This window comes from Bufo bufo, chromosome 5, assembly GCF_905171765.1.
Source record: "Bufo bufo chromosome 5, aBufBuf1.1, whole genome shotgun sequence".
NCBI classification, from domain to species: domain Eukaryota; kingdom Metazoa; phylum Chordata; class Amphibia; order Anura; family Bufonidae; genus Bufo; species Bufo bufo.
In genome coordinates, this window is record NC_053393.1 from 157,073,474 (window position 1) to 157,094,582 (window position 21,109).

Below are 21,109 nucleotides of genomic sequence, written 5' to 3' on the forward strand. Positions count from 1 at the left end.
TCCATGCTTACCAAGCATAGCACCGTACATTGTATAGTGGCTGTGCTTGGTATCGCACTCAGCTCCAGTCACTTCAAAGGGGCTGAGCGTGATACCAAGCACAAACTCTATACAATGTACGGCACTGTGCCCAATAAGCATGGAGAAGGACACAGCGCTCACAGGAGCGCCGGTAGCTTTATAACAGCTGATTGTCGGGGGTCCCGGATGTCGGACCCCCACAATCAGATACTAATGACCTATCCTGAGGATATGTCATCAGTATCAAAATCCCAGAAAACCCCTTTAATCGCATGTATCAAGTGGACATTAAATCGTCGGTGGTCTGCAGCATACCTAGTTCTTCAGCGCTCACTTGAGGCAGACAGTCTGCCTATGTAAAAGGAGCCTTTCTCCCTATTTGTCAGTTTATACAAAAAGACATCTACTTTGTGAGAGATACTCTACCTAGTGGATCCGTCTTGTATGGTCCTAAATGCACAATGCTTCATTCTACAGAAAGTCTTGACAATTTTGCTTTCTAGGGATTGCTAATACTATTCTTCCTTGTAGTTTTGCAACTGGATGTTCTGGAAGTGGCAGAAATCTCAGGTGTTTCTGCAAACCAGGATACACAGGGTACAACTGTGGAGAGTAAGTATACAGCTTTGTCTAATTGGAAACATGACTACATGACATTGTTAGTTTAGTTCTTTAGCCAAATGTCCAAAGCTACTTGTGTCACCCAGCACTGTATATAACGTAATGTTTACATGTAGATCTTCTCTTTCCTATGTGTAGATGTGCAAGAGGCTATTATGGAAATCCTCTAAGGCTTGGCGGCAAGTGTCAACCATGTAACTGTGGTAACAATGGCCAGCTGATAAGTTGTGACCCTCTGACAGGAGGTAAGAATGACCATGAATGTCTCCTTCCTTGTTTTTTGAGAAATTGGAGTCCACGAGACGGATTTCTTTCTGCTCTTTATTTGCCTTATAGATTATTATGAATAATAATAATTACACTGTCATCTGGGGGTAGATACACATTCACTAGTATAATCATGTATATTTATTGCAATTTTTTCCAGAATGTCTTGATGAAGATCCCAAAGACACAGGAGGTGATGACAGTAAGTGTTGACACAAAATATGAATTTATCAGTATAAAATGGCCAATGTATGCATCCTAATACAATTCCAGTGGAAAACTGCAAATACTATATGTGGTGATATCAATGCGCCATGTTTTATAAGGCTGTCTAATTGTCACGTGAATGGGTTATATCTGCTTGTATGATACAATTATCTAGTAGGTATGCCATTGTGAATAATGTTCCCACCAGGGTGCCTGTGGTTTGCCTATCTGATGTGTAAGAAAAATGCATACACTAAGCTGAATGGCAAAGTTTACAGAGCTTGGGAGTCAGCACTATAGGATCTCTAAGGCACCAGCTCCTGAGCTGAAGGTGGTGGCCTAGAGGCCTGAGTAGGACTTTGTCAAGTTCTGGACTATAATTGTTTTTTGCTTTAAAATGTAGCTTCATGTTGTGTTAAAATCTTCCCCATGTGCTGGTCTGTCAATATAAATATCTCAAAAGAGGCTCTTTTTTCCTATTCAACCGTAAACTGGGGATTTTAGTGGTCACACATTATAAAAAAGGATATTCAAGGGGGTGATGAGTAAAGGAGCCAGAATGAGTGTTTTCAAGCAACCATTGTGCCCTAAAACCTAAGTTCTTACCCTGTGGTATGTGTACCTCGGGGGACGTAACATGTTTGTACAGCTGTGCCTTTAATAGGTAGAACAGTGTATGATCATAACTCTGGGGTTACACTGATGTAATTTATCTAAGTATTGAGAATAACTGCCCAAAAACATTCAACTTAGAGGGAAGGAGCCTTATTCTGGTGCTCAATAGGACCACACATTGTAGGAGATCTTTTTTTTTATTTCGCTTTCCCCCTTTAAAACCTAATCTGGTTTTCATGTGTTCATGATGTCTGCACTTATGTATTTCCAGTATGTGACAGCTGTGTCGATACTCTGCTCATGGGCTTAATGACTATAAGTGATGAGCTCAACCTAATTAAGGCAAGGCTTCAGAGCATCAATGCAACCAGCCGGGCACTGGAACAGATCAGAGCTTTAGAAGCCCGCATCCGAGAAGTAAAAGTAAGTGTTAGATGGGTCACCTGTATCCTCTAATATATATACTCTAATATTTATTGTATGCTAATCTCCTACTTCTCATGTTGCAAGTCAAATCTGTATCGTTAGGCTTTTGCTCTCCCAGCTCTATGAGATACAGTATGTAGATGTATTAAGTGGAACACATTTGTTTGCAGTGCAAGATTAGTTGTCTTTTTAGATCTATGTCTTTCTAAATTACAGAAAACAATGAGATACAGTATATTCTCTAATTTTGAGTGTAGGGTAAGGAACAATGCAGCTGTGTACTCTACCCGAACCACTGTCCATAACCACTTGGACGATCGGCCCTAAATGGCAGCCCTCACTTGACGATGGTCCCCAACTTGACTAAGTACAGGGGCCTAAATTTAGAAAGAGATCAGAAAGAGGTCATAATCAGACAGGCAAATTAGGACTGGATCAGAATCCATCAGTCAAAATCTGGCCAGAGTCCAAACCAGAGAGATACGTCAGAACCAACACAACATGCAAACACCAGACTGGGTCAGTGTCAGGAAATAATGTCAGAGGAATAATCAGCAGGCAGAAGCAAGATCGGGGACAATCCAAAAGTCAGAATACCAGGGATTCAAACAACAGTAATACATGCTAATGAGCAGTGATGAGCCGCAGGGGCAATATTCAAATTTGCAATATTTCGCAAATATTTGGGCGAATATTCGTCATATATTCGAGAATTCGTGATCTCCAGTCATTATTTTCTTAATTGCGAAAAATCGGCAATCAGAAAATTTGCGATACGAAAATTTGCGATCAACACTACTTCTAAAGTCAGAGATATTGCAGCCTTCTCATTGGCTCACAAGCAAGAAGCAGTGAGGGATCAAGGAGAATGATGAAAAAAAATCTAGAATATTCGCAATTACGAAGATATAGCACTATATTCTAGATATTCGCGAATTCTCAAAGTGCCAATATTCGCGATAAAAATTAGCGATTAGAAAATTTGCGATTAAAACTACTAATGAGGCCAAGAAGGCCAATCACAGACTGTGGCCAGCAGTAGCCCGTTTAAATAGCCCTCTGACAGCAAGCACATGACACCGGCGCTGAGCCTCTTTGGCAGTGGGGCTGGTTACTGTGGCAACTGAGTGACACCGCCGCTACGAGGCAGGTAAGTACGTGACAAAAGCCATGCAAATCTTACTAATAGTCATATTTATTTCTGGATTTTTATTGCAGCAACAATATGACAGTTACAATAGTAAACTCACAAGTCAGCGCCTGAAGGTGAACAGCCTGGACACAGAAACAAATGCTCTGAAACTGCAGATAGCAGGTCTACTGGAAAAGGTAAGCATGATGTTCTGTAATGGCCAGAGGCCATCTTGTCTGAACACTAGTTCTAAAGCTATGCTTGGGTTCTCCACCTAATTTCCAATGACCTCACATACTACTGTTAAGGCTACTTTCACACTCGCGTTTTGGCTTTCCGTTTGTGAAATCTGTTCTGGGCTCTCACAAGCGGTCCAAAACGGATCAGTTTTGACCTAATGCATTCTGAATGGAAAAGGATCCGCTCAGAACGCATCAGTTTGCCTCCGATCAGTCTCCATTCCGCTTTGCAGCGTTTTGGTGTCCGTCTGACGAAGCCGAGCCAAATGGATCCGTTCTGACACACAATGTTTGTCAATGGGGACGGATCCGTTTTCTATGACACAATCTAGCACAATAGAAAACGGATCTGTCCTCCATTGACTTTCATTGGTGTTCAAGACGTTGGCTATGTTAAAGATGATACAAACGGATCCATTCAGAACGGATGCAGACGGTTGGATTATCTGAATGGATCCGTCTGTGCAGATCCATGACGCATCCGCACAAAACGCGAGTGTGAAAGTAGCCTAAAATCCAACGTTTATTATTAATTTCTTAATACTGTATATCTTTAGCGCAGTCAGACCTCACTTTTTCTGATGTAGAGCTCAACATCCCCAACACTGGCATAGATTTAATAGCAGACACATGGAGCTTATGGCATACTGCATTGTTATTGGGTTCAGTGTATACAGTAAGCTCCCCCTAGTGATGGCTTCAGGCAGCTGAAATCTTATGTTTTAAATCCTTGACAATATAGTGGTTTTGGAGCTCAGTATTAGGTAAAATGGAACTTATAGAGAAAAGCTTTAAGAAACCGCACCACATAGTGAACCATTTTAGAAACAAATTCAAGGAAGCAGTGTTAATTGTTTTATTTATAGTGATTATATTGTTATATCTAGCATGTTTTCTTTACTATTGTGCATTTACAGATTGCACAACCTTCTTCTTAAGGACCTGGGAGGACTAGGCTCCAGTATGTTGTACCTTAAATGTTATTGCTTCCTCTCGTAGGCCCACAAATGCGCAAGCATTATATTTATTCATGCTATTTCTTTCAGGCCGAAAGTAATTCTCAAAGATATGAAGCCATCATGATGAACGCTGATGATACCTTCCGTAATGCCAGTCACATGCTGCTGACCATAGAACTTCTTATAAAGAATATTAACAGTAGGTTGTTTATGATCTATGTGTATCACATGCAGTCCAGTATCCTTATTTCAAGGTACAGATGTAGCAGTCTTTCATTTGACATTTATGAGTTAAAGAGGACCTTTCACCGATTCTTACCCTATGAACCAACTATACAGATATGTACAGCGGCGCCCGGGGATATCACTGCACTTACTATTATCCCTGGGCACCGCTCCGTTCTCCCGCTATGCCCTCCGGTATCTCCGCTCACTAAGTTATAGTAGGCGGAGATTCCAGTCCCTAAGTTATGGTAGGCGGAGTTTGCTCTAGCGCTGGCCAATCGCAGCGCAGAGCTCACAGCCTGGGAGGTTATTTTCTCCCAAGCTGTGAGCTCTGCAATGCGATTGGCCAGCGCTACTCCGCCTACCATAACTTAGGGAACGGAGATACCGGAGGGCATAGCAGGAGAACGGAGCGGCGCCGGGGGATAATAGTAAGTACAGTGAGATCCCCGGGCGCCGCTCCACATGTCTGTATAGTTAGTTCATAGGGTAAGAATCGGTGAAAGGTCCTCTTTAAATACACAAGTGCAGCAAACTTTATCTTGACATTGCATGGCTTTTGTTGTATTTAATGTCAAGTTTTGCTGCAACAGTGTATTTAACATATTGACATTCTGTATATTGTCCAAAGTCCGATTATCTCAGAGAAACTCAAGTTTTAGTTTAGTTTATGTTATTCAATTGTTTAAACATGTTTTCATTGGTATTTTCAAGAAACACAAAAACAGTAATCACAAAGAACAAGTGGAGGTAATTGAGGAATCCTCATGACACTGTATATACAGTATGATGTAAAGATCCAGAAGAACTATACATACAATAATGAGAAGGTGGTAGTCAGAGGTCAAAATGACCAAAGACCTCTGTTAAAGGGTTTTCCCATCTCAGACAATGGGGGCATATCGCTAGGATATGCCCCCATTGTCTGATAGGTGCAGGTCCCACTGCTGAGACCCGCACCTACAATGAGAACGAAGCTGGGAAATGAACGGAGGGCGCACTGCGCATGCGCAGCCGCCCTCCATTCGTTTCTATGGGGCTCAGCTATTGCTGTCTGCCCCATAGAAATGAATGAGAGCATGGGCCGCGCATGCGCGGTGCACTCCCATTCACTTCTATGGGAGCAGCGCTTGGTGGTGGACGGACCTCGGGAAATCTGGGGTCCTCCAGCCACAGCGCTCCCCGCTTTGTTCTCGTTGAAGGTGCGACCCGCACCTATCAGACAATGGGGGCATATCCTAGCGATATGCCCCCATTGTCTGAGATGGGAATAGCCCTTTAAAGTGGTGGTTTAGTCACATCCAGTAGGCATAGGAAAAGGGGATGAGAGCATAGGTGCGGAAATAGGATAGGGGTAAACAAGCAAAATCTTTATGACACATGAATCCAATTCCGAAAGGTTTTAGTGAGCATATGACACCAGGCAGTTACAATGGCGCATTAGATGTAAGAGATTGTTCCAAATACCAAGTTGTAAACGTAAAACACGTACATAGATTATGCTTAATGGTTAAATGTTAGTATAATGTTTGTATAAAGGAGTTCCATACTGTAAAAAAGGCCTGCTTTCATGTTAGTGTAATGCAATCATATCTTAAAGGGGTTTACCAGGCTCCTGATATTGACGACCTATCCTCAGGATGGGTCATCAATATCCGATCAGCGGGGGGCCAGACACCCTACACCCACACTTATCAGCTGTTCGTTGCAGCCTCTGGCTCTGGAACTAACTCTTGAATGGAACAGGAAACACAGCTATATTCTAAGTGTGGTGACCATCCAGGGTTACTACGGCTAACCTAAAATTCACTTCAGTGGGAGATGAACTGCGGTAACAGAGCACGGCCTCTACACTTTGAACAGAGCTGTGCTTCTTGTTCTGTTCAAGAAGGAGTTCTGGACCCAGAGGCTGCAGGGAACAGCTGACTGGTGGTGGAGCAGGGTGACAGGCCCTCACAAATATCTTAATTTATGATTATGTGGCCATCATTTGTTGTCTTTTTCAGTTCTTATTAAGAACGCTGGTACACAAGGAGGTGTATCGGGCCCTGCAGAGGTATCTAAGAACATGGTGGAAGCTCAGCGTATGTTAAATGAAATGAGACAACGCAACTTTAATGCACAGAAAAAAGAAGCCGAGCTGGAGAAAGAGGAAGCCAAAACTTGTAAGTTCTGATGAGTCACGTCTGTCCAGTACTAGGAGCCACGTGTGACATAAGATCCTGTGTTCACGTCATCCAATATTTATAGGATGTTTTTAAAGTATTGTTGATGCCCACAGGAGTGAAGGTTGAGCTAATCTCATTATTGAATTTATGTATTTTTAGTGCTAAACCGGGTGAGGAACCAGTTCCAGAAGCATCTGGATCAACATAAGGATCTGATAAGAGAAATCACCAAGTCAATAAAAGATTATGAAGAAAAACTCAATGACCTTCGAGATGCACTAGATGAAGCATCTGGACAAACTAAGCAAGCAAACGACTTGAATAAACAAAATGCAATGACCCTTGAAGATATTAAGGTAATGGTTGTGACATCTCTTATGATAGTCTATAATATGTATACTTGAATTTATTTTATTACAGATTATAGGTATATCTTTAGGGTGCAGGGTTCCTGTCTCTCTCTCGTCCTGATCTCGCGGATTCACCAAACACTTTGAGATTTGCCAGCCAGTGGGATTCACTTGGTGGATCGACCATGTCTGAGATTTTCATTCGCCAAGTGACAGATAAATAGTTTCTCCCATTATACACTCACCATGATCATTTTTTTATTTGCTCTTCTCTGTTCCTGATTTATCAGGGTAAAAAATGAATTAGGCTTGCAGTTTCTTAAAATATTACAGCTTAGTTTTAGAAATAAGTTTGTGCTATCCTGTCTGTGTAACAGAGTTGAGATGTATGACCAAAGGCCCAGTTAATGATTGGGTAAATTTTTGGCTAGTGTAAATGTTTCAGTGATCACACAATCTTGATGATCCAGTTGTTACAGCTCATTCAGACGAACGTAAGGGCTCGGTGCCGTATTGCGGACTGCAAATGGCGAGCCTGTAAAATACAGGCACTGGCCGTGTGAACTCAATGCTGCGCAAGAGACGGCGAAGAATAGGATATGTCCTATCTTTTGCGGAGCAAAGACACAGATCAGAAATTCTTGGCAACACTCAAAAGCGCCTCAGTGGTCTTTCGGGTCTGTGCTTCTGCATGGCAGAAGATAGGGCATGTCCTATCTTTTTACTATGTTACAGATCGCAGACTCATTTAAGTCAATGGGTCCGCACCGCGCTATGGGGTTCACACGGGCACAGAGCCCTTACATTCGTCTGAATGAGTCCTTAGGGTAAGTTCACAAAGAGCTTCTTGTGCATGAATTTTGGCATGCATTCCGTTGATTTCTATGTAGTTTCCCAGACCACACCAAGAAAGGGCATGTCTTTTCTTGGTGCGGTTTCTGCACGGACACAGTTGGAAATCTCTGTAGGTTTCAAAGGAGACAAAGAACTAAGTGTGAACTTACCCTATACAGCACAAAAATCATTGTTTGTCGTCAGCCCTGTGTAAAAGGGGATGTCCTGCTGATGAGAAATAAGTGAAGAAGGACGAACCATCGGGGATGAACATTTATATGATCGCTCGTTGCCTATCATTGCCCAGCGATATGTGCCCATGTAAAAGGGCCCCTAAATGTACAGGTGCAGAAGTTGTCCCATTGAATGGATTCTTAATATGTTTAACCTTAAAGTTGCTGTGACACGATTGATGATATTTTTATTCTGCATTAATTCTAGAAAAGAGTTGATGATTTAAGAAGACAGCAGAAAGTGGCAACAAACTCTCTGAAGGCAGCAGAGACTAGTCTGGGGCAGACCAGCAGTATGGTGAATTTACTGCAGAAAAGTAAAGAGGTAAATCACAGAAATCAAACCAGTGCTTGGTATAGATGTATATACTGCGGCTACCTAGTATTTTTATGCCTTCATATTTACTATTTAAGGCTTAACACACATGCAGCATAATATAGCATAAAGTGTACTGCATATCTCATATGCACATGACCATATCTGTTTTGCAGACCCATTGTTTTCATTGGATCCGTGGTCCACATTTTGCAGACATAGTCTATTTGTGGACATAGGGATATGGAAAGCACACAGATGTTTCGCATCCATATGTCCATTTTTCAAAGAGATAGAACATGTCTCATACTTGTTTGCAAAATGTGGACTGCAGACACATTGGAATCAATGGGTCCAGATGCAAAGAAGACTGCAAATCCGTATTTTGCGGATTCCCGATTTGCTGACACGCACTTCGAGAGCAAAAGATGTTTCACTGGACTGAAAGAAGGCTAAGGGACAACCCTGTAGTGGTGGCCATTTTTACCCTGCATTCCTAGGAAGAGAATGCAATATTTAGGTAGGATCATATGGAGTGTAACTGGAATAATAGCAGACTGATCATCTCTTTCATACCCTGCTTTAAATAATAGGAATATGAAAAACTGGCTGCACAGTTGTACGGCGCTGAGCAGGAACTAAATGAGAAAGTTAACAATGTCTCCAAAGCAGCAAGTAAAGAGCCACTGGTGGTACTGGCAGAAAAGCATGCTCAGGCCCTGCAGGATCTGGCGGATCAGCTGGTGGAGTGAGTACTGCGCTGTTTTTGTACATTTACCTACTTGCACTACAGAGGGCTGTTACAACATGTCTGTGTCTCCTTTCAATTACTGTATGCATACTCATTTTCTAGTTCAGCCCTTAAGGCCTTGTTCACACAGTGCTGGTATGGTGCAGTTCTTGGCTGTGTTTTTAAGCCAAAACGAGAAGTGGATATTTTCCTATCTTTTGGATCCACTCCTAGTTTGGCTGCAGAAAATCCATCAAAATCTGCACCCATCTGTGTACAGATCTACTCTATACATTGCCTAGCTGCACATTAAAGGAAATATGTCATCAGAAAATGATCTTTATTGTTTAAATCACATTTTTATGTTTAACATATTTTTTAAGAATTTTTGATGGTATTTTAAATTTTCCATGTCACTATCTATATTTAAACAAAACCCCTAAAATCCTGCAGTTTTCATACTGACCGCTAAGCCTAATAATAGGCGCCACTTCTTGGTCTGTACAGATGGCATTACTGCAGTTACCTGCTTATCTAGACACAGAGGTGATATCATTAGGGCGCCTTCACACAAGGGCAGATTTGGTGGCAGAAATTTCTGTGACTGTAAATCAGATTGAATGGGACAGCAAGCACATGGATTTCTGCAAGACCCATTAAGGTAAATGGAACTGATTTTCAGTTGCAGAATTTTCTGCCACAAAATCTGCCGCCTGTGAAGGTACCCTTACAGGCAGGATTGGAATGTCAGATAAGACAGGATCCACCATTCACAATAGGTGATTGTCAAAGCTTATCTATTCTTTCCCTGATCTCTGCAGAGAGCATGCCTAGAAAACTCTCCCATAGACGTCGATGAGGACCCTTTCAGACCATTGAGTCTATGGCCCATGTAGCTGCCGTCAAGCAATTTTCTTAATGCTTTCTAAATGCTGTTAAGAACAGCTCAGGCAAGATGGCCGCCCCCATAATCATGTTCAGGAAATAGAATAAATAAATCAGAAAATAAAAAGAGATTAGGAAAAAAGGATTTGTGTTACTATCTGGTTTTAACTAGTAAACAAAAAAATTTTGGTGCCACATTTCCTTTAACCGTTTTATACTGATCCTGAGTTACACCCTGTATTACGGACCAGTTGTGCTCACAGTTCTACTGGTGGTTATTGGAAACAAGCTGGCACAGCTACCACTGGTACATACTTGTACATGTTTGAAAGTGTCTAGCAGGAAATGTATAATTTTTGTTGTCCGCGCATTTTGCACTTTTACACCACGCTCTCCACTTTTTCAAAAAGTGGGAGTAGGCAGGCCTACACCAACTCTCTTGCAGGCATAGATTTCTTTTTTTCTGGTGTCCACCAGAGTGGGAGCTATGTTTTATTAGTACATCTTTCCTCTGGCTAAGGCCTCATGCACACGACCGTTGTGTGCACCAGTGGCCGTTGTGCCGTTTTCCGTTTTTTTTCGCGGACCCATTGACTTTTAATGGGTCCGTGGAAAAATCGGAAAATGCACCGTTTTGCAGCCGCATCCGTGATCCGTGTTTCCTGGCCGTGAAAAAAATATGACCTGTCCTATTTTTATCACGGCCAACGGTTCACGGACCCATTCAAGTCAATGGGTCCGTGAAAGTACACGGATGCACACAAGATTGGCATCCGTGTCCGTGATCCGTGGCCGTAGGTTAGTTTTTATACAGACGGATCCGAAGATCCGTCTGCATAAAAGCTTTTTCAAAGCTGAGTTTTCACTTCGTGAAAACTCAGAACCGACAGTATATTCTAACACAGAAGCGTTCCCATGGTGATGGGGACGATTCTAGTTAGAATACACTACAAACTGTGTACAAGACTGCCCCCTGCTGCCTGGCAGCACCCGATCTCTTACAGGGGGCCGTGATCAGCACAATTAACCCCTTCAGGTGCGGCACCTGAAGGGGTTAATTGTGCTGATCACGGCCCCCTGTAAGAGATCAGGGCTGCCAGGCAGCAGGGGGCAGACCCTCCCCCCCCTCCCCAGTTTGAATATCATTGGTGGCCAGTGCGGCCCCCCCCCCCCTCTATTGTAATAATAGGTTGGTGGCCAGTGAGGCCCCCCCCCTCCCTCTATTGTAATAATTTGTTGGTGGCACAGTGTGCGCCCCCCCCCCTCCCTCCCTCTATTGTAATAATTCGTTGGTGGCACAGTGTGCGCCCCCCATCGGCCCCCCCTCCCTCTATAGCATTAACAACATTGGTGGCCAGTGTGCGGCCTCCCATCTCCCCCCATCATTGGTGGCAGCGGAGTTCCGATCGGAGTCCCAGTTTAATCGCTGGGGCTCCGATCGGTAACCATGGCAACCAGGACGCTACTACAGTCCTGGTTGCCATGGTTACTTAGCAATAGTACAATAGTAGAAGATTCATACTTACCGGCTGCTGCGATGTTCGTGTCCGGCCGGGAGCTCCACCTACTGGTAAGTGACAGGTCTGTGCGGCGCATTGCTAAATGAACTGTCACTTACCAGTAGGAGGAGCTCCTGGCCGGAAGCAGGACATCGCAGCTCCCAGGTAAGTATGAATCTTTTACTATTGTACTATTGCTAGTAACCCGCTGCCACCAATGATCGGGGGGGGGGGGGGGGGAGATGGGAGGCCACACACTGTGCCACCAACGAATTATTACAATAGAGGGAGGAAGGGGGGGGGGGGGCGGGGGGCGCACACTGTGCCACCAACAAATTATTACAATAGAGGGAGAAAGGGGGGGAGCGCCGCACTGGCCACCAATGATATTCAAACTGGGGAGGGGGGGGGGGTCTGCCCCCTGCTGCCTGGCAGCCCTGATCTCTTACAGGGGGATATGATAGTACAATTAACCCCTTCAGGTGCGGCACCTGAGGGGTTAATTGTGCTGATCACGGCCCCCTGTAAGAGATCGGATGCTGCTAGGCAGCAGGGGGCAGTCATGTACACAGTTTGTAGTATATTCTAACTAGAAGCGTCCCCATCACCATGGGAACGCCTCTGTGTTAGAATATACTGTCGGAAATGAGGTTTCACGATCTAACTCATATCCGACAGTATATTCTAACATAGAGGCGTTCCCATGGTGATGGGGACGCTTCAAGTTAAAATATACCATCGGATTGGAGAAAACTCCGATCCGATGGTATAAAAGGGACTCCAGACTTTACATTGAAAGTCAATAGGGACGGATCTGTTTGAAATGGCACCATATTGTGTCAACGTCAAACGGATCCGTCCCCATTGACTTGCATTGTAATTCAGGACGGATCCGTTTGGCTCCGCACGGCCAGGCGGACACCAAAACAACTTTTTTTTCATGTCCGTGGATCCTCCAAAAATCAAGGAAGACCCACGGACGAAAAAACGGTCACGGATCACGGACCTACGGACCCCGTTTTTGCAAACCGTGAAAAAAAACGTTCGTGTGCATGAGGCCTAATAGAAAGGTGTCCTAGCGAGGGATCCAACTTTTTGACATGGATATGCCCTAAGAGCCTATGGACTGGGATTTTTCACTGTGAAACCAATCATTGAATTGCAGCATGCAGATTATCCTAACTACCTGTGTTACCTATTTCACAGAATTAAGAAGAACACTAGCAATGAGGAGCTGGTGCGTTGTGCTGTGGATGCTGCTAATGCTTATCAAGATATCATAAATGCAATTAAAGCTGCAGAAGAGGCCGCAACGAAAGCAAAGACAGCAGCCGACTCCGCTCTGACAGTAAGGTTCCCCAGTAAACTTGGAACATGTAGTATCTGAAAAACTATTACTCTGGGGCAGAGAAAACCACATCATGCATTTCCGATTCTTGTTTTTTGGGGTGTAGTTGTGGTTTTTTTCACTATTGTTTTGTGCATTTGTGTTTTTCCATCTACTGTAGTTTGCCACTCAGTCAGTTCTGGCATTTAACCACAAGGTGGCACAAAAAGCATTATCTTGAAATATCAAATGGGACTAGATTCTTTCACTTGAAAGCAATTTATAATTGAGATATGTGCCTCCCCAAAAGTATCCCGCCATCTCAAACACTCTTGTGGTGACAGTTTTTTTTCTAGGCATTGTGGCATCATATGTGCAAATGGCCTACATCTTCCATTGGCCATTCAGTCAGTTGCACCATTACTTAGGTATTGTACTTATGTGCAGTTGTACCGGAGCAAAGGGCACAGAAGCCTGAAATACGTTGGTACTCAGAAGCATCCAGTTATAATGGTGGGAGAAGTGATTTGGATATTCGTCATTCACAGAAGCATAGCCATAGGTATCAATCTCACCTTGGCTCTGGTGCCTGAGGAGGCCTAAAGACCTTGTTATAAATGATACGTGGTAGATGAAGGCCTTGTTACAGATTTTGCATTGGGGCTCAGTGTTTCTGGTATACTTGTTAACCCTCCCAAAATATCCAAGAGGCTCCTGGAAGAAGGGGAGACATGCTCGACTCCCAGAACAGCTGGCAAATCTCTCATGAATGGCATGAGCTTTGTCCTGGAAAAAAAGCAGCCCTCCATGACCACCAAATATATGTGGCTCCGGGATGCTGTAGCACCTATGCCCAGACGTGTGATGTGTCAAGGGAGGAGGCATGACTGCTGAGAAGGAGGTGGGCCTCCATAAAAGGGCAAGTCACGACTGTAGAAAATGTCTCCAGCGTGCTTCACATGCCGCACTCCTCTTCTTATGATATACGGCTGTGCTTGCGTCTCTTCTCATTCATTTCTAAGAATTTAATGAGCATTTATTGACTGGATCTTACTTACATTTATTTTAGAAAGTACAAAGTGAGGATCTGCCTGGAAAAGCCAAAAAGTCACTGACAGATTCTGAAGCACTGCTGGATCAGGCCAAGAGAACACAGAAATCACTTGCAGGTAAAACTGAACAAGCGTATAAACGGGGAACAACATAAACATACAGTGATCCCTCAAGATACAATGGCCTCAGGATACAATATTTTCAACATACAGTGGTCTTTTCTGACCCATCGTTAGTTCAAACCAGACTCAACATACAATGCCTCAGACCCAACCAAGCAAGGTCACTTCTCTGGTATAATAGCTGGATTAGTTGCTAGTTAGCAGCTATTCCTGACTGTTATATGTAAGGACTTGTTTTATCTGTCTTAGTTATTAAATCTTCATTTTCTCTTATCTTGGATGACATTTTGGGGCTTTGGAACGATTCCTCAACTTACCATGGTTTCAACATACAATAGTCATCCTGGAACCAATTAATATTGTATCTTGAGGGACCACTTGTATATGAAATGCCTTTGACATCAGTATCAAAAAGACGTTTTGTTTGTATTTGATACCATTGTACACATCAAGCCTCCTTTTGTGTCCATACACTTTGGGTGGGTTCTCACTGTTTCGCAGAGTCTGTTTGCCGTATCTGCAGGGAAGCACCTGGCACATACCTCAGATCTATCTATTGTCTCTCAGCCACCTATTGGAGGCTAAAGAAGGTGGCTTTATTGGGCATGTATAGGTTGGTGTACCTTTTTTTTTGCTGTATGGAATTGCACAGTCTACTGAATTTTACACAGAGACATCCCGCAAAAAAAAGTTTGCTATGAGGTATATATATTTTTACTGTGGGAACCTATAGGCAGGGGCGTACGTATGGGGGATGTAGAAGTAGCAATCGCTACCGGGCCTAGGAGCCTGAGGGGGCTCAAAGACCCATGCGCCACATAAAAATTCACTGGTATTATAGAAAGTGCATGCTGGAGGGAACGGGTTAGGTCAAGAATTTGGCATGGGGGAGGAGGGTGCTGTTTCAATTTTTGCCTAAGGCAGCATTAAGGCTATGTGCTTCCCTGCCGCTGGCCACAAAGCACTGAGGGAAGAGGGGCCCAAGCTGAACTCCTGCACCAGGGCCCATGAGCCTTTAGCTACACCCGTGCCTATAGGTGATGCCACAGTATGCCTATAGAGTGGCACATACGTCCAACAATAACTGCAAAACTCCAACGACAACTGGTACATTGTCCTCTTCAGTGCAACTGATAACTAGTATTTGCACAAATAATCTACCCAGGGTAATAAATTCAAGCTCTGTGAAATTAAACACGCTGCGGTAACAATCTGTGCATGTATGTTTAATTAGACGCAAGCCCCCAGCTTGAAGATATAAAGGACAGATTGACAGATGCCACAGAGAAGAAGAATAGGCTGTCCGGTGACCTCGGAGCTGTCCAAAACAGCATCAATGACATCAAGAGAGGTGAACAGCTTGTCTTCTCCATATATTTTCCTCATTTGTAATATTCTTCCATGTCAAACCCCCCCCCCCCACCCCCCACCAATTTACCAACATTTGCTTGCTTTTCAGATGACATAGAGAACATGATCAATAATGCTAAGGGCTTAGTTACCAATGCCAATGGAATCACTAACAATGTCCAAGCAGAACTGAAGCCCATCAAAGACGACGTGGAAAATCTTAAGGGTACAATTGGAACGGCACAAAATGCTAATTTCAACGAGGCTCTGAAAGAGGCAAGCAATTCTGGTGAGCAATTTGTAACAAGAACAGAAAACGTATTGATCTATTGATTTGCAATTGGCGAGCACTGAATAATGTGTCACCAGCTGTTAGGCGTCAAAGTTTAGTTTTTTCCTTTTGGGTTCTCATTTTTAATTTACAGTATTTAGTTAGAATCATTTTACATTTTGTTCATTGTTGTTATTCTTTGTTTTTTAATTTATGCTTCCCTTCCGAAAGAGGTTCTCCATTTATCCTGCAGATCTGTGTGCATACAACATCTGATTTTCAGCTTTGTTCTCATACAGCTTTACTGATGGTGGACACACATCTGAGTGAGATGAGTAGTTGGAGATGGGGTATTACCCTGTAGTTAATGCCGAGGCCTGTTTGGCTGCCTACAGACTTTAGTGAGCTATATTACAAGGTACAAGCAGCTCCAAGTGGTTTTAGGGTTTACAGTTATTACTGATATGGAAGCCAGATGTTGTATCCACCAGTTTCTCCTGTCTGATACATTTGACTGTACAACTGCTTTATAAAAAAATTACAAAAATTAGGTTTGCTTTCTAATTTCTAACTGTGTTTTAAACCTCAGTGATGAAACTAAGTGGAAGCCTGCCCAATGTTTTTGATGCCATGAATCGCATCAATAGTCTTGTGCCGCTAGGAAACATCTCAGAGAGTGTGAGTCGTATAAGAGAGCTCATTCAGCAAGCCCGAGATGCAGCAAACAGGGTACGTTCTGATCTGTGCAATACTAACATATCTTCACATTACCTACCTACAGCTGGAAATCCAGTGGTCCTGATGTATCATACCTTCACTTCAGAATTCTGGTGTCAAAATGTAAAAAAAATCAAATAGGGTTTTTGCAGTGACATGCGTAAAATTTTTGCGACTTTTAGCATTTTTACACCACTCCAGTTTTGTAATGTGGGTGGAAAAGTGGGGGTGGTTAGCTATGTTAATACATTTTAATCCAGATTTATCATTGAGACTTTTTTTCTAAGTCAGTCTCACTCCGGAAGGAGGGTGGAGTAGGAAAACTGGAGTAGCTGGAGTGTTAGGTCTAAGGATAAGGCCTCATGCACACGACCGTATGTATTTTGCAGTTCTCAAAAAACGGATCCGCAAAAAATACGGATGACGTCCATGTGCATTCTGTATTTTGCGGAATGGGACAGATGGCCCCTAATAGAACAGTACTATCCTTGTCCGTAATGCGGACAAATACGGAAACGGAATGCACACGGAGTAACTTCCGTTTTTTTTGCAGACCCATTGAAATAAATGATTCCGTATACGGTCTGCAAAAAAAACCAGAACGGACAAGGAAAAAAAATGCGTTTGTGTGCATGAGGCCTAAGCCACATTTATCAAGTAACATGAGACATTTGATAAATGTGGCATAAAGTATTCCAACGCAGACTCAGGCAAAACTGACTTAAAATTTTCATCTCATGATAAATCTCCCCCAGTATTCCTTGAGTTCTCTAGAGAAAATGTCAAAATTTGAACCCACAAACGACACAGACCTTGTCCCCCTCCCCAGTGCATCCAGATGTGAAATGTTGGGCAGTGATAAAGTATAAAATGTTCTACAAACTTTGTTTTTTTTGTGTGGTGTTTATGCTAGTTTTCTGCCTTTTTTGTCTCTAGGCTTTTATTTCAAATCGTATCATGTTTTGGGTGTGGCTTTTTTTCTTTTTCAGACATTTTTCCATAGGCTTCACTATAGAAAAAAAAAACACTAAAAACCACCACATCCAAGAATCACTTGTAAAAAAACGCATGAATTTCATGGGGTTTTTTACAAGCCAAAAATAAAACTGCATGAAAAGACGTAGTGTGGCAGCACCCTCATAATGCTGAATACAATGGAACAATTTTTTCGATTAAACATCCTCACAAAGTTCAGATCTTAGGATTGGACAATAATTTGCCATATGTGAGCCTCCCTGTCACTGTTTGTTTTCCTGGTCACAGCGGTGACGTTCCATGCACACAGGTCAGTGCTGCGTATACAGCTGAGGCAAATGGCTGACCTTTGTGCACAGAACATCACCGCTGCAGCCAGGAGATGATGTCAGCAGCGGGGAGGACCGGAGCACAGTGCTGGAAGCAACAGGGGAGAAAAGGGGTAAGTATTGCTCCTTTGGTTATTTTATTACATTTACAGTGTGGGACAAGGTGACATTTAGTAGGTACCACTGTGTCCACAATTTCATCCAAGTTCAGTTTTCCTTGGCGCAATAGATGCACAAAATGGCATGGTTCTACAGAACATTAACTACAATATTCAGACACAAAATATTTGTCTCTTTGAGCTGGTTTTATATCATATTATGTTTTTTTTAGCTTTCTCCTAAACTCCATTCTCAACCAGATCGATTGTCTCTTTGTAGGTAGTTGTGCCAATGAGGTTCGATGGCAATTCAGGAGTGGATGTTCGACCTCCCAGCAATCTTGAAGACTTAAAGGCCTATACTTCACTTTCCTTTTACCTTCAAAGACCACTAAGTCGGGGAGATCGCAGGAAACGCCAGATATCCGCAAATATGTTTGTGATGTATCTGGGCAGTAAAGATGTAAGAGAAATACACCTAGTAAAAGAGAAACTGTTGCTAAAAAAACAACTATTTACTAGAGCACTTATTATAAAATATACTACTGTATAGTAAGAGTTAAATGTAAGCAGTAGCCATTCTCCTTCCTTGTGCTACAGTATATTGTATGAGAATATGAGCAGCGCTCTCTCTTTTCTAGACCTCCAAGGATTACATAGGCATAGGCGTTGAAGATGGCCAGCTTGTGTGTGTCTATAATCTTGGCGGCAATGTGGCTGAAATCAATGTGGATCAATTTATTTCATCCAATAAGGCAGAAGAAGCAATATTGGACAGAGTCATGTTAGAGAGGTGAGCATGTAGACGGAGTATTTTGATACTTTCTGTATGGTGGACAGATGTCTATGCTATAGGGCATGGATGTCCAACCTGCGATGTCCAACCTGTCCAGATATCTGGCATAGTAATGTTTATATTAACAGCCCTCTAATGGTTGACCTAACATACTGGAGAAGAAGGATACTTGAGTAACCTGTGTAATGATAGAAATTTGGCGTTTGCCCCTCATGGTGTCACTGAGACACGTTTTTTTGTGCTGGCCTGTGTCGTCGTCGCCCCCCTCCCCCTTCCTTGTTCTTTTCTCTACATGTCTCCTCAGGTAAAGTTAGCCGGTAACAGGACAGCGTTTGATTGGTCAAAGGTGTTGCTGACCAGTTGCTGGGCATTGAGCTATTTTTAATCGTGGAAGTGGATTGGAGGAAGGTCATTTTCGGCGGGAATTTCAAGTATTTATGGAGGTCACTCACCGGCTGAAGCGCTGTCAGCGCTTGAAGAATCAAGGAGAAGAAAGGGCCCCCTGGTTTTTAGGGTCCATTCACACGTCCGTGAATGTGTCCGCACCCGTTTCCGCAATTCTGTGGAATGGGTGCGGACCCATTCATTCTCTATGGGGCAGGAATGGATTTAACAATGAAGTTGTTAAATGTGGCACCATGTCTTACTGTGTTTCAGGATCTACCAATATGTTACTCTCAATTACACCAAAGCATTCACATCCAACAAGCCAGACCCAACCAAAACGTACACCGCAGAGACGGAGAGACACACTTTGCTCGATCTCAGTGCTGAGGATGTAGTGTTTTATGTTGGAGGATACCCAGATGACTTTACTGTAAGTTTATGCTACATGTTCTGCTATTATCATACTGGGGAGTCTTTTTCTGTGTTTTAAACAGATAATTAAGCAAAAAAAAAATAATTCAATTCAGTGTTAGGCTCGGTTCATATCAGGTTATGTGAACATGTTCAGGGAGATCGCCACGCCTCCAATATATGCTACATTTTTTCTTTGTAGCATATATTGGAGGCGTGGCGATCTCCTTGGAGTCATTGCACACCTGACCAGTCAATCTGTCCTGGAGGCTGGTTTTAAAGTCAGTATAAAACTGAGTCTGCTTATATAGAACCTACCAGTAGCCATTTGGCTCCAGGAGAAGTATATGGTGGGCTCAGCGTGCATGTTGGTACTTGCATCCCTGGATCCGATGAAAGCTGTAATGGCACCGGACGGGGTTAAAAGCAGAGTGTGCTTGGCGTGCACGCTGACCTGCATTCCCTGGATTTTGTGTGGCTGTCATGGCCCATAAACAGGTAGGAACTAGTGTTAGGGACCACTCAATTATAGGCGACCTTGACATGGTGAGTGGCTTACTACGCTTTGGCCAAAATGTACACCAATGCCTCATCCAGCATGGAGGCAAATTGCTGGATGTAGAGTGCTATCACATTTGTATTTTTCGTTTGTTAATGAAACAGCCATCATAGCATTATGATAGGTGCATAGTCTTACTGCTCTTACAGTAAAGAATCCCCATTTATGATGGTGAAACCTTCTTTACCGTACATGTAGAGGATGTCAGGGTTACAGGCTTAGGTATAGAAAGAATACATTAAAGCGCTTTTGCTCCAACCTACAGTAATTGTGTATATATTGTCACACTCCAGAAGCCCCCCAGTGTTCATATCTGGTCATGCAGTACTGTCCTCTTGAGTATAAATCAGATTGCAATTCACCATTGATAATATCATTGCTGGTAAAGTTATGATGAACTGTGTGTACATATATGTGACTCAGCATTAGTCCTTGACAGATCCTGTAACAAATGAATATGAGATTGAGAGGCAAATAGTATAGTGCATAATCCTCTTTGTTAGTTAAATAGTATACCTAAAATGCATAGATGTATTAAAGTGTTCCCATTTGAAGCATCTAAATCCTGTTTTTTATTGTTATTTTTTATTCCATTTTAAAAGCCTCCACCCAGACTGGACTTTCCAAAATACCAGGGCTGCATTGAACTAGAGGACATGAACCAAAATGCAATCAGCTTGTACAATTTCCGACAGACATTCAACATTGACACGAAGAGGGTTGAGCCTTGCAAAAGGTATGCTAATAAAGGGTTTGTCTGGTGTTCAAATACCCCATTGGAAATTTCTGAATTAATAGAGGGGAATCTTATGGAGGACCCAACCCGTCCATGCATTGTACAGACAGTCCATCGATTTGATCGGAAACTGTGTAATGTCCCAGTTCTCCTGTGGTGGTGCCCTTACTGCTGGGCTTCCTCCAGTTGATCACTGAGATCTCAGGAGTGATCATTTCATCATTGTAGAACCTACCCAAAAACAAACAACT

General features: G+C 42.9%; 1 protein-coding gene across 1 annotated transcript in view; it reads left to right on the forward strand.

Annotated features, from left to right (window-relative positions):
• The window catches only part of LAMA3 (laminin subunit alpha 3), a 248,482-nt gene that overhangs the window by 200,471 nt on the left and 26,902 nt on the right, over nt 1–21,109 (forward strand). The window contains exons 43-61 of the mRNA XM_040434293.1: nt 553–633; nt 781–887; nt 1,070–1,111; nt 2,003–2,154; nt 3,376–3,486; nt 4,575–4,686; nt 6,719–6,877; nt 7,040–7,236; nt 8,506–8,622; nt 9,207–9,361; nt 12,934–13,075; nt 14,124–14,223; nt 15,464–15,580; nt 15,689–15,868; nt 16,440–16,579; nt 18,250–18,432; nt 18,611–18,762; nt 19,423–19,582; nt 20,725–20,858. Coding sequence (XP_040290227.1) covers nt 553–633; nt 781–887; nt 1,070–1,111; nt 2,003–2,154; nt 3,376–3,486; nt 4,575–4,686; nt 6,719–6,877; nt 7,040–7,236; nt 8,506–8,622; nt 9,207–9,361; nt 12,934–13,075; nt 14,124–14,223; nt 15,464–15,580; nt 15,689–15,868; nt 16,440–16,579; nt 18,250–18,432; nt 18,611–18,762; nt 19,423–19,582; nt 20,725–20,858 — 2,541 coding nt within the window. The remainder of the gene's footprint in view (nt 1–552; nt 634–780; nt 888–1,069; nt 1,112–2,002; nt 2,155–3,375; nt 3,487–4,574; nt 4,687–6,718; nt 6,878–7,039; nt 7,237–8,505; nt 8,623–9,206; nt 9,362–12,933; nt 13,076–14,123; nt 14,224–15,463; nt 15,581–15,688; nt 15,869–16,439; nt 16,580–18,249; nt 18,433–18,610; nt 18,763–19,422; nt 19,583–20,724; nt 20,859–21,109) is intronic.